The sequence below is a fragment of the Monodelphis domestica genome, chromosome 5, assembly GCF_027887165.1.
Source record: "Monodelphis domestica isolate mMonDom1 chromosome 5, mMonDom1.pri, whole genome shotgun sequence".
Classification (NCBI taxonomy): domain Eukaryota; kingdom Metazoa; phylum Chordata; class Mammalia; order Didelphimorphia; family Didelphidae; genus Monodelphis; species Monodelphis domestica.
The window spans coordinates 118230784-118244868 of record NC_077231.1 but is presented as its reverse complement, the minus strand read 5'-3'; the positions used below and the strand labels follow the sequence as shown (position 1 = coordinate 118244868).

Genomic DNA, 14085 nt, shown 5'->3' with positions numbered 1-14085 from the left:
AGGAGGAATTGTAACTCTTTTGCCACATGTATATCCTATGTTTGTGTCTTACTACCACTATTCTCTAAATCTGAACCTGCATTCTTACCATGGATTTGTATATATTTGTAGGAGAGAACTTGACCTAAATTGGGGGGGGGGGAAGAATGCTTATACCAATTATTCTTATACTACCAAGTTAACAAATACTTTTGCTGAAACCTAATTGATTTTTAATTGACTGAGTATCAATGTGAAGGATGCAGATAAGGACTTGAGAATGATAGTACTAGAGCCTAGCTTGGCATCTGGCACATAATAGGCACTAAATAAATGCTTGCTGATTGGTTGGTTGGTGGGTTGGTTGGTTGGTTGGACTACAGACTCAATATCAATCAGTGGTGTGATGTGGTGGTGTCAAAAAGATAATACAATATTAGATTTCACTATACTGCATAGAATGTTCATGTCTAGAAAAGTAATACCTTCATGTTTTCTCCTCTGGTCAGATTGCATCTAAAGTATCGTGTTTGGTTCTGGTTTGCATGTTTTAGGAAGGACATACATAAACTGGAGAGTATCCTTAAGGCAATCAAAATTGTGAAGAGTCTAGTTCATGTTGTTTGGAGATGGGTTGAAGGAACTGGGAATATTTAGCGTGGATAAGAGAAGACTTACAAGACTCACTATTTCTCTCTGTCTCTGTCTATCTCTGTGTCTCTGTGCCTGTGTCTGTCTCTCTCCCTCTAAGTACTTAAAGAGTCGCATGTGGAAGAGGGACTAGACTTGTTCTCCTTAGCACCATAGAGAGAGCAATGGATGAAAATTGTGAAAGCTAACTAATAATATTGGCTCCCATCCACTACCACTCCACTCAAAAAAAAAAAAAAGTCTTTCAACAGACCTATCTACAAGTAAAATAAATTGCCTTTTCTTTTCACTGAAAATTTTCAACTAAAATAAGATTTTGTTAATAAGTAAAGCACATTTACAGATTTCCTCTGATCTACTAGACTGGCAACATTGAAAGAGGAAAAAAATTCATTTAAGCGAACACTTCTTGATGAAATCGTGCTTCCCTTTCCAGATTACTGCTAGCCATTTCTTGAATATTTTATCCTGCTCATCTATGTATCATATCTTTCTACTGGACTTTAAGCTCTGTGATAGCAATTACCATCCCTTCTCTAAATTTCTCTAAATTGTGTCTTACCTAGTTCCTAGTACAGCATCCTGTATACAATAGGGATTCAGGAATGGTTTGTTGAAATAAATTGAATAAAATCAAACATCCCTCTCCTTGAGGAACTTAAAGCTCAGTTAAGAAGACAAAACTAACCAAAGCCTATTGAACAAAAGAAAATAATATAATCCTGTTACATTGCATAATGTACATTATATATATATGTATCATAGGTGTTCAGAGGAATTGGAGCTCAATGTAGACTTAGAGGTGTCATTAAACAAGTGGATCAGGATTTGCATCTTAGAATATGAGCAGAATTCAGAGGGATGAAGGAGGCATTCTGGTTTGCTGGGATAACATGAATAAAGGCACAGAGGCGTGGGGTGGGGGGGTGGAAGCATATCTGTTTGAGACCCCATGGGTGTACTCTACTCTCTCATAAAGAAATTGCATGCATAATGGGAAGTAATAGAAAATAAGATTGGTTAAATAAGATGGATTCATGTAACTGAAGAGCTTAGAAGCCAGACAAAAGAGTTCAAATCTTATACCTTTGTGTTTGGGTATTATGTTTTTCCATTAAAATAAAAATGTCCTAGAAAAGGGTACTACATTAAGCAATAATCAACCAACTGGTTTGTAGCATTTCAGGTTTACTGAACAGTTTCCTAATGAAATAGGAAACAGGACAGATAAATATTCATGTACAGAGAAAAGGATAATCTAGAATTTGGAAGAGAATGTAGGAAAGATGAATCCATGTAATTTCCCCATAATGAACCCTGTACATACAGGGGCAATAGGAACAAGGATTTATGTGGTGGTTGCTATGTTCCAGGCACCGCACTAAACACTTTACGAATATTATCTCATTTAATCCTCACAACAACTCTAAGAGGTAGGTGCTGTTATTATTCCCATTTTATAGTTGGTGCAACTGAGGCAAATTAAGGTTAACTAACTTGCTCAGGATCACATAGCTAATAAGTGTCTAAGCTCAGATTTGAACTCAGTCCTCCTGACTCCAAGCCCAGTGTGCTATCCACTGTCCCACCTAGCAGTATAAATGTGCCTCTGTGAGGCAATGGGGAGGGGGGTTGGAGAGGAGGGATTCCCAAGGGACAAAAAGGGCAAAAACAATTTTTTTCCCAATTTTGCCCAGGACTAGCTTTGTTTATGGTTATAAACCTTCCTCTCTCTGGTGAGTACAGTCCTGATGCAATTCTCATTAGTACATATCAGGTCTTTATTGAACCATTGGAAATACTTTGTTCCCCCTGAATTATAGACAAGATAAAACAAATTAGTTGGGACTCCCTCTGCTAGGATTTTGGATGGAGGGTAATGGAAATGTCTTCACTCTAGGTTCACTGATATCTTCCTAGAATCTGCTAGAATCATGGGAATTTGGAATCCTATAAATTCACTTGGGCTCATATTCTATAAGTCTTTCAAAGCTAATCTGAAACCAGTGTTTTTGATTCTCTCCTAAACTTAGGCAAGACCCTCTGATCTGCAAGTGAGTGACAAGGGCTTCCCTAGAGAACGGTAGCTGTGAAACTGGAATAGGTGTGTCCTCTTGGTATGGTGGTTTTGTTTTTTTTTTTTTTTACTAGCTGCATGAGGAACTTGGGTGATGGCCTTCTCTTTGCCCGCCCATTTGGGGAGAGATTAAAGCCATTGAGGTTGGCCTTCCTCTTCTTACTCATTGAAAACTACATCTTCACTGCCACTACAGCTGCAGCTTGCAGACAGGATAGGACACAGGAAAGGTAAGTTAAAAGAAAATATGGCTTATGAACCTAGATCACTGCATTCTCCTGACTTGGGAAAAAATGGGTGAGAATACATGTGAATGTATATATATGTATATATATATATTTATCCCCATGTGTTTATTATGTATATCTATGTACATATGTGTATATGTATACATATACACTTTTGTCTGTGTGTATCCAGCAACTCACAATAGAAAAGTATTATCAACATGGGAATTTTTTTTATTATTTTACTTGATCTTGATGCTCTGTCATTGCTCTAACTCCATAAATGAAGGAAGCATATCATATACTTTTTTTAGTAAGTATGAATTGAATTGAACTGAGATAAACTATTGGCAATCAATTTTTTTTTATAAATTTAGGAACACTTCTCTTACAAATCATGGATGGAGTGACCATCAGAAACTTAAAGTAGTGTTGAAAATATTTCTGTGATCTCAACTAATGTCAGGAAAAATGGGTCAGATATAATTGGAAAACCAGACCAAGTACAATTTTGTGAAAAATTCAAGATTTTGTGTAACATTCGATGGGATGATCTCAATAAAGAGCACAACATGGATGTGATTGCTAAGTTGGAGGTCCATCAATAAGTTTGTGGGGAGGGGTTCTCATTTTAAAGGAATGGATTCTTGGTATTTGGGGACATTTTTCTTTTTTCCAGTTATTACCATCACATCTAAATGAGTCTTGTAATACTATGTGATAGATTTGTGTTTGGTTCTGAGATGCCTGCTGTTTGGTCCAGAATATGTTTATATTTTGGGGGGGGGGGTTTGGTTCCTTTTTTGTGTTTTTTGTCTTTCCAGAAACAGAAAAGATTAAGCTAAGTTGGCATAAATAATTTCCAACTCTGGTTTTCTGAATGGTTTTAAAGCTTTCACTTCTTTGCTCCCAAAGTGTGTGTTTTTTTTTTTAATTAGGTAATAGAACATGTTAATAATGGCCTTTCTCATGACTAACTTACTAGCAATCATTCTTTGGGGGTGGAAAGGAAGGGTATATCTCCCTCAAGTTTGACTATCAGCATGTTTCCACAGGATTCTCTGAGAAGAATATTCTCTTCAATGCCACTTAAGTGTCACCATGTTTTCGGAGTGCTTTGAGACCACTAATGACTACTATCTCCTCTGTAATACAGAAGAAGCATGGGGCATTGTTCTAGAGTCACTGGCAGCCATAGGGATAGTAGTAACAATTCTATTCCTCTTGGCACTGCTCTTTCTCATGTATAAAGTTCAAGACTGCAATCGATGGAACATCCTCCCCACCCAATTTGTCTTCCTCCTGAGTGTGTTGGGCCTCTTCAGTCTCACCTTTGCCTTCATCGTCAAACTCAATCTACAGACTGGTCCTGTACGCTACTTTCTCTTTGGCGTCCTCTTTGCTCTCTGTTTTTCCTGCCTCTTGGCTCATGCATCTAACCTGGTGAAGCTGGTCCGAGGAAGAGGATCCTTCTCATGGCCAACACTATTGGGCATTGCTATTGGTGTCAGCCTGTTACAGATCATCATTGCAATCGAGTATGTCACCCTCATGATGAACCGAGGTCCAATGTTTATACATATGACCATAAATCAACTTAATGTAGACTTTGTTGTGCTTTTAACCTATGTCCTCTTCCTGATGGCCCTAACCTTCTTTGTATCCAAGGCCATCTTCTGTGGCCCTTGTGAAGCCTGGAGGTGCCATGGTACATATATCTTCATCACTATGGTCTTCTCAATCATTATCTGGGTAATATGGATCACCATGCTCCTAAGAGGCAACCCCCAACTACAACAGCAGCCCAGATGGGATGATCCTGTCATCTGCATTGCCCTGGTCACCAATGCCTGGGTCTTCTTGCTGACATACATTGTGCCCGAGTTCTATGATCTCTACAGATCATGTAATAATGACAATGCCTTCCAAGCTCCAACCTTCCAGCAGAGCTTCAAACTGGAGACCCAGGATCTTACTCGAGGTAAATAGCATATAGACCTTTGTACAACAAGGAGCAATAGAGTGAAACAAGCTGATTGGTTTTAAGGAATGGGCAGATTTGAGGTGAGGTGAGATCCAGCAGAGCAGTCATAGAAGTGGAGATGTTTGGGATCATTTAGAGAATGTAAATAAAAAACTAATCCCCTTAAAATATAGAGTATTATATGGAGGAACCAAAAAGGAAATGAATCACTGGCACCAGATTAGGACAATTTGACTCTGAGTGTGTGCATGGCTAACTGTTTAAAGCAGCTACTCTTACCAAATGTCATATCAGGTTTGAGCTATGCAACTACTGTGATATATAATGGTTGAGCGAGCTGCTTTGGCTAACTGCAAAAAATCAAACCTAAAAATAACTCTGGATATTCCTTCAGTTAATCATAGAGTAAATTGACCCAAATAAGATGTAATAAACCTATGTTGGTTATAACCTTTTTCATCACTTAATAATCAATATACCTTCATTAACATCACAAGACCCAGGAAACTTCTTTATATCTGATCTTTTTAAAAGAAGTTTGTGAGAAGACATTTGGCATTTCTAACCTTGTAAATTTATCCTAAGAGGGAAGAAGAAAGTTTAAATAGAGTTCATGCATAGAAACTCCAATAAGTAAACCTTAGTGGAAAAAAAAATACCTTCGTTTGGGTCACATTTTCTTTCTATGCCAGAGGATTAGTTGCTGTCTTTTAATTCAAGAACAAGCTCCTTGTTCATCTTTCTACTAAAGGACAAGTCCAGAATATAGTACAGTGAAAAAGGTACTAGGCTCTGGAGTCAAAGGACCTGGGTTCAAATCTCATCTCCTATGTTTTCTGCCAATGGGACCTTAGGTAAGTCACATGATATCCCCTTGAGTCTTAGAATTCTCACCTTTAAAATTGAGAGTATTTGACTTGATGACCTTTAATATACTTTCCAGACCTAGCCCTTTGATGCTAAGAATAACAATTTGAGACTCAAGAGCAAGATTGCTTAAGATATTTGCCCAAAAATCCTGTAGTACTATGGCTTCTTTGGGAATTGGGGGCTGATTATTCATAGTATTAAATGCTACCACTTTGTCCCATTCATTTCTCAATGGGAAATCCATTTATTATAGGTGAGTTTATAGAATGTAAGCCTCCAAGACATCTAATTTAATTGCTTAATTTTGTACAGCTCAAGGTAGGCTCATCACATCCAAACAATGACTAATAAAAACCTTCCCTTGAACACATAGAGGCACCAATTTATGAAATTGCAGGTGATGCTTCCTAAAATTGTTTTAAATCCATAGCTAATTATAAATATGACTTCAAAATAAACCCTATTTGCATTTTCCTATTAATTAGTATCAGGTCAATTTAATAAGCCTCCAACACTAATACTATACATTGTTCATTTATGGTGTAACTCTAGTGTGACAAGGTAAAGAAAGAGCTTTAATATATCCAAGTACAGAAAAAAAATCTGAAGTTCATGATGGATAAACTCCTGATGAGAAAGCTACATAGCACTGACTTGTTTGCTTTTGTTTTCTTTAAATTAAGCACACAAATGGGAGTGATAACACACAATCTTCCCATTGTGTTTAGCCCTGGACAGTCCCATACAAAACTACTTGGTCCAGTTTTAGGCCCTGCTAATGAGATGCTTGGGAAACTTGGAGAGAGTTTAAAGGAAATCATAAAGATGACTAAAGGGACAGACCAAGACACCTGTGAAGAATGGTTAAGGCAATAAACCTTAGAAATGGAATCTTAAGTAGCACAGGACACTTTCAAATGCAATCTGCTCTTCAAAATTCCATTTCTAAATTAAGATTTTATTGTATTTAGGGTAGATAATAAATAGATATAAGGAGCATTTACTAAGTACTTACTATGTTCCATGTACCATACTAAGTGCTGAGGCTACATCACAAACAAGACAATCTCTACCTTTAAGGAGTTGATATTCTAATGGGAGAAGACATCACATAAAAGAAGTGCCAGAAAGGTAGTGGGAAGTGGGGCAGAGAGAAAGGAAGGATACCAATGGGGGCATGTTGGGAAAAGTACAAGAAATAGCTTAGTGGCCTAGTTGTATCTAGAGAAAGCAAAAGGCTCTGCTTGTCAGGGCTAGGGGAATCAGGAATGGTATCCTAGTTTCTGGACAGGTTGAGATAGTTTGAGTGAGTCCATGGTGGAGATACTATACATAGTGGCCTGGTTCCAGAACATACATTAGTTTAGAAGTCAGATGAACTAATATTTAAAGTGTTCCTGCAAAACACAAGCCCCATGGGATAATTATCATTATACAATTTAGCAAGGGCCAACTAGTGCTAGTCAAAATTTATAACAACTTTATGATTCCCAAAACATTTTTCTTCCTGACTAGGTGAAAACTGTCTTGACATATTATCATACAGTCATGTTTGTGGTTATAAACTTTAAGGAATCTCTTCTCCCTCAAAATAGATTATTCCCTCTGAAAAATACTTTCTCCCACTGTATAATTCTCTCTTACTGTGGATGTCACTACCATCATCCCAGGTTCTCAGGTTCACAATCTCAGCATCGAACTTGATTCCTCCCAATCACTCACTCCACATATCAAATCTGTTGCCAAATCCTGCCTTTTCTTTCTTTTCAACATCTTTCCAATATGTGTGTCCCTTCTCTCCACTCACAGCCACCACCATAGTTGAGGGCCTTATCACCTCTCACTTGAAATGTTCCTACATCAAATCTCTCCCCAAGCCAATCTTAACACCACACAAGTGCCAAAATGATTTTCCCATAGGCCCACTCATGTTACTCTCTGTGCTCTGAAGTCCCTGTTCTCCCCAGGATTCAAATAAAAGTCCCCTGGCATTTAAAACCCTTCATGGTCTGACTTATTCCTATATTTCCATTCTTTTCACACCCTTCCCCAACCATCCATGCACTTTATAGTCCAGCAGTACCAATCATCCTTGTGCCTTTACATTGGCTCTCCCCAATGCCTAGAATACTCTCTTCACATCTCTATCTCTTGACATCCCAGATTTTTATCAAGATTCAGTTCAAAGGTCTTCTTCTGCAGATCTTCCCAGTCTCCCCTTTCCCTGGCTATTTTAGTCTTCCCTTCTGAAGTTACTTTCCTGGATATATATATATTATATACTTATTTACCTGCTGTTTCTTCCATTGGGCATGAACTGGCCTTTCTTTTTTATCTATCGCATAGCATGGTGCCTGACACAAAGTAAAAGCTTAACAAGCACTGTTGATTATCTATTTGTATAAAACATTATTAATAGGAAAGTTATTTATTAGGGTCTCGTAAAGTTCTGTTTCATAAATTTCAATTCAACATTCAGTCAAATAACTATTAATTTAATAATAGGATTTATGTAGTACTCTAAGGTTTGCAAAATACTTTTCATAGATTATCCTGTTTGATCTTTACAGAAACCTCTCTGAAGTAGTTGCTACTATTTGCCTCATTTTACAGATGAGGTAACTGAGACTAAAATAGTTGAAGCAACTTCTTGCATGATTACAATGGATTAAGAACTTTGGACTTATGAAAGAACACAGAAAAAGTGCAGTGAGAGGATTGAAGATAAAGCAGGGAAGGGAACAACCAAAGGTATGAGAAATCAGGAAGATTTGTACTTCTTTTACTAAGCTCAGATAGAGCCTGGAGATTGGCAGTATAGGACAGCTTGGAGGGATGAGACCTTGTATCTAATAAATACTTGCTAAATTGAATTTAATATGAGTCAGACACCATGAAATGAATCAAACTTTGTTCATTTAGTATTCAAAAATATTTATTAAAGACCTTTCAAGCCACTGTTCTGGGTTCTGGGGAAGATCTGTGAAGTCTTTGTTCTCATGGTAATTAATGTTCAGTGCAACTAATAAGACAAATATAAGCTAGAAAAAGATAAATATATAAAAAAGTTCCATGGCAGGCTGAAGTTGTGTTCTTCATTTGATTTTGAAAGGAGAAAATTCCCAACTTCTTATAAATTGGAACAAATTTATTATTAGAGGTGAAAGAACTGGGATGGCATGATTCATGGTCTGATCTGATGAAATCTGGTCCAAAATAAAAACTTACTACCATGAGATAATTCTTTCATGGTGAGTCCAATATTCAACTTGTTATCTGGAGTTAAGGGTAAGATTCTGGTGTACTATACAATATATGGTAATAGTAAAACTATTTGTCAAACTCACCAATGTTGGCAAGAAGGAGAGCCCCATATTATCAAATGGCCATATATCTCAATTTGGAAGAGGCCTCAGAGACTATCTAGTCCAAGTTCACCATTTCATAGATGAGGAAACTGAGGCCCAACAAGTTAGGTGCCTTTCCCAAATCATGAAGATAGGAATCATCAGGAGGAATTCAAATTCAAGTCATCTGACTCCAGAAACAGTGCTCTTAACCAATTGTTACATGAGACCAAACCTTCTTTGCCAAGAGGATATTTTTCCAAAGGGGTAAAAAAAAAATCAATCAAAAATGTCAGTGACCTAATTTAACTCTAGGATCCTCTCTCATTATTTATTTACAACCTTGGTAGTTCTTCTGCCTATATGCCAAATGTAATTCAATTTAACAAACATTATAAGTACCACTCCTTTCCAGATGCTATGCGATAGATAAAAACAGAGCATCCCTAATCTGAAGGGCCTTACATTCCCTTGGTAGTATGTTACATCATTAGATGACCTTACCTAAAATACAAAGTAATTAACCATAGGTATCCTTGCAAATAAGTACATTACATTTCACTTTTTAAAAAGCCAACCTCCCTTCTTTCCAAGCTAAGAATTCCTTACTAAGTGACTCTCTTGGTCTGAAGGCTAGAAGAGGCTATTTGTAGGGCACTGAGTTTCCTTAGAGTTCCAATATATTATTTTTTAGTGACTGATGCTAACCCAGTGCCTCTTTGGCTTTCAGCCCGAGACAGTGATGGAGCTGAGGAAGATATAGCACTAACTTCATGTGGTATCCCTATTCAACTACAGGTAAATGTGCTCTCCTAATTTCACTAAGGGAGGAGAATAGTTAAGAGCTAAAGGGAGCCTTCAAATTTCATCTTTGATGTGCTCTATGAATCCAAGAAAGATAAGGGTCATAATCAGATGAAGGCTAGACCTAGGGCTTTGCAGATCCAGGGCAATTCTTAGGGTCAAAAGCAAGAATAAATCACACATTGCCCATGTTCTTCTTTCCTTTCTAATGTTTCTAAGTGGGAAAAGTCAAGTTATACAATCATCCACTGCAGCCTTGAAACAGGAAATAAATTATTAAATATTAATGGAGAAGGGGAAAGGTATAGTCTCACTCCTTTGCCTTAGTAACAAAAGAAAATTAACATCTTAATAATTTAATTTAATTAATAATTAATTAAACACACATGCCTAAAACATGCAGATATGTTTACATACATGTAAATGTCTTTTTAAAAAATAACCCTTACCTGATTCCAAGGCAGAAGAGTGGTAAGGGTCAGGCAATGGGGGTTGTGACTTGCCCAGACTCACATAGCTAGGAAATGTTCAGGGCTAGATTTGAATCCAGCACCTCCCATCTATAGACCCAACTTTCAATCTACTGAGTCACCTAGCTGTCCCTCATATTTTGAAGCAATTATGGCCTAAATTTGGTTCTGAAAGTCTCCTTTTTTCAAATAAATTGAAAAAATTATCAGATTCAAAAGAACTAAAAGCTTCTTAGCATCATTTGGCTGGAGTCAAGTCTTTCTTTCCCACCAATTGTCTCCTTAGGTCATTGTCCATCATCTTGAAATCTGACTTCCCTTCTCTCCAAGACTCTCTACTGAGGCAATCCTCTTATTTTGCTATATATGAGCAAATTTCACTTCAGAAAAGAATAAGAGACATTTAAGTAACAATAATAATAAATTACAACAATAAATTAGCATTTACCTAGTAATTTAAGGGTTACAAAGTGGCTTACAAATATTGTTTCATTTAAGGTAGATGCTATTATCACCCCCATTTTACAAATGAGGGTACTGAGACAGAGATATTAATTGATTTGCCCAGGATCACATACATAGTTAGTAAGAGTCTAGGGCTAGATTTGAACTCAGGTCTTCTTGACTCCAGGTCCATTGCTCTATCTACTGTGCCATCTTTCTCCTCCAGGTAGGGAGGATTGAAGATATCTCCTATCCTCAAGAATAGAGCCCAAATACAGAAAGAAAGAAAAAATACCATGAGGAATATTTCCAGTTGTAAGGAGTAGTGGAGGAGGGAATGGAGAGAAGCAAGAACCAAGCATAACTAATTCCCTTTAACTAGTAACTGAATAAACTGATCTCTCTGATATATTCACAGGGGACTTAACTAATTATACTTTTTTTAACCCTTACTTTCTAGTTTAGTAACAACTCTAAGACATTAAGGCAAGAGCTAGACAGAGTTAAATGACTTGCCCAGGGTCACACAGCTAGGAAGTATCTGAGGCCAAATTTGAACCCAGGTCCTTTTTGACTCTAAGCCCCATGCTCTGTCCAGTGTGCCACCTAGCTCCCCCCTTAATCATAGTTTAAAACAACTCTTACAACTGGGTATTGACAGTTCACTCCTTGAAAGCTGCTCTTTCAGTTGCTCAACAGAATAAAGGAAATTTGACTAATTCAGTCCAACAACTCTTTGACTCAGTTTCCAATTCCATGTATTAGCTATTTAAGAAACTTCCCAAAAGATCATTGTCAGTGGTTGAGGACACAGGGAAGAAGGTAAGTAAGGCACATTTGGAAGCGAAATTTGAATCTATTTCTTCTAAAAATAATAACATGGTAAGTATAGAAGAAACTGGGAGTTCTCTGTAGCACCCTGTTCCTTTATGTTCAGCGTTGATGGCTGATGGTGACGTTTCTTCCTTTGCAGACTGTTGATCCAAGTCATGAGTATTTCATTCCACGGGCCAAAGTCAACCTCCAACAGGATGCAGGATTATAAAGGCAACAAGAAACAGCAATGAGAAATTGGGAAGAGAGAGTCTACCTAAGCAATTGATTAATGGGCTTCAATAGAGATATCATCACAATATTTGAATTTACAGAAATCACCATGCAACAGAAGCACCTGCCTCTCTTTGCTTCTTTTCTGGTCTACAAGGAGCCCCCCCCCCAACAGTTCTTCATCAGAAAACCATTTACTTTCTAGAAAATTACAATCTTGCTGCCCACTCTACCTTCACTGAGTCTCTCTTTATTCATTTACTTCAGTGAGAAATTTACATCTCTTAGCAATAATTCCTTGTTAAACTTGGCATCTAATTTTAGAATTTAAAGCAAGTTGAAGATAAACTCCCTTATTTTACAGATGAGTAAACCAAGGACTGAAGAAGTTAAGTGACTTGACCACATGGTCAATAAATAATCCAGGCACAAATGAAACCCAGACCTCTGCCCTCAAATATAATTCTCTTTTCATTATGTAAGATTGCCTTGTACTGATGGACCCGGCAGGTCCTTGTCTAAAAGAATTGTCATTCCCTTTATATGGCAGAAAAGGAAGATCATAATGTACTAGAGAATTATCCCCTGTCTGCTTTTAACACTCTGACTCCTGTCTTTTGTGCTCAGATTTTTAGTGGTCCCTTTATCATTCCATTAGAACCTGAAAACCCAAACTACACTGGCACAAATCTTGAGAAGTCTGCAGGCTTTCTCCCAAAGTATGACTGCTCAGTAGAGCAGCAGACCTGGAATAAGGTCAGTGACTTGTCTGATGAATCAGTAACACCAAAAGCAAAAGCAAGCCAATTTATACTCATAAAGGACTTTTAATAGTGAATATGAAAAGTCTGCCTGGCTTCTGTTTCTAACATACAAATGTCTTTGAACTTGGTGTTTCTAACACACATTTGCCTTAATGATTATGCCTTTATGGATTTCAACATCTGTCCAGAAGATTAATTGATTTTGTTGAAAAGAGCATTTACTTCCTTATTTCTTGGACATTTTCAATATCCAGTTCATTCTGGAATAAAATAACTAATAAAAAGAATACTATACATCACATTCACATAGTGCTTTAATTACACAATACTTTGCTTATATTATTTCCTAATGCTAAATATGACACTAAACATGAAGGATCAAATAAGATCATTTAATGAGTTATTTATTGAGCATTTCCTTTGTGAGAACTCTTTGAAAAAGAAGACATATATCTATAAATAAGTATTATTACTATAATGGCCAACCTAAAGTAGAGTATAGGTTATGTGGTTGGGTAAAGAATCTCTAGTCAGAGTTTTTATTTTTTTCCATTGGACAAATGTTATTGAGCACCACATTGCCTTGCTGTGCCCGGCTCTTTGCAAGGTAGGTCTTAGAGTGAATAGCTTGTGGATAACTTCAACGCATGACTGAACAGTACTCAATCTGGGTGCTCCTTCCTGTGGTACATATCATTCACAACTTGTTCAGGCGATTCTCATCCTGTGGGAACTTTGACACTTGTTCTCTGAAACATTTTCCTGATGAAGTAGAAATGTAGGGAAAGAAAGTTCAGCCCAGTGTACTAGAAGCTTTCCTCAGGACCTCTTGACATTAACTTGTTCATCCTTCATTCTCAAAAAAGGCCAATGATACCGCAGCATTTGAGTCACCATACAGTGTATCCAACTGTGGCTGATCAGACCAATATAAGTTTGGGGGGCACTGCCATAGATCAAGCACACATGGTCCATTAAAACATGTAGGGTGAGGGGGCAGCTGGGTATCTCAGTGGATTGAGAGTCAAGCCTAGAGATGGGAGGTCCTAGGTTCAAATCTGGCCTCAGATACTTCCCAGCTGTGTGACCCTGGGCAAGTCACTTGACCCCATTGCCTAGCCCTTACCACTCTTCTGCCTTGGAGCCAATACACAGTATTGACTCCAAGACAGAAGGTAAGGGTTTAAAAAAAAAAAAAGAACATGTAGGGTGGCAGTGGCTTAGGATTTGTGCAGGTCACATTTCCTTTGTGCTTCCACACTTCTGTTTTGCTTAGGGAGTACAATGCCTTCTTTGATGCAGGCATATCATGTTGGATAGGGCCAACGTTTCCCATATCTCATAGTCAATCCTGAAGTTATTCATAGTTAACTTGAGAGTATCCTACTGACCATGTGTGAGTGCTTACTTTGTGTGAGTTC

General features: G+C 37.6%; 1 protein-coding gene across 4 annotated transcripts; it reads left to right on the top strand.

Annotated features, from left to right (window-relative positions):
• The first annotated feature begins 1699 nt into the window (after nt 1-1699).
• On the top strand, nt 1700-12953 carry GPRC5D (G protein-coupled receptor class C group 5 member D). 4 transcript variants are annotated; one of them, XR_008912179.1, is made up of 4 exons: nt 1700-4915; nt 8402-8539; nt 9866-9933; nt 11827-11895. XR_008912179.1 is itself a non-coding variant. In XM_001371150.3 (4 exons), the coding sequence occupies exons 2-4, from the start codon at nt 4036-4038 to the stop codon at nt 11896-11898; spliced, it is 1020 nt and encodes a 339-aa protein (XP_001371187.1). In that variant the 5' UTR covers nt 1702-2937; nt 3990-4035; the 3' UTR covers nt 11899-12953. The 4 variants fall into 4 exon arrangements, 3 of the variants coding, with proteins under 3 accessions (XP_056655144.1, XP_056655145.1, XP_001371187.1); XM_001371150.3 differs by lacking the exon at nt 8402-8539 and having other exon boundaries at nt 1702-2937; nt 3990-4915; nt 11827-12953; XM_056799166.1 differs by lacking the exon at nt 8402-8539 and having other exon boundaries at nt 1701-4915; nt 11827-12953.
• Nucleotides 12954-14085: the final 1132 nt, after the last annotated feature.

What these genes read in the sequence shown, in the direction of transcription:
- GPRC5D (XM_056799166.1), top strand. Translation starts at nt 4,036, where the DNA reads ATGTTTTCGGAGTGCTTTGAGACCACTAATGACTACTATCTCCTCTGT. An exon ending in GACCCAGGATCTTACTCGAG is followed by an intron (nt 4,916 to 9,865) that starts GTAAATAGCATA and finishes TTTGGCTTTCAG; the next exon opens with CCCGAGACAGTGATGGAGCT. An exon ending in GTATCCCTATTCAACTACAG is followed by an intron (nt 9,934 to 11,826) that starts GTAAATGTGCTC and finishes CTTCCTTTGCAG; the next exon opens with ACTGTTGATCCAAGTCATGA.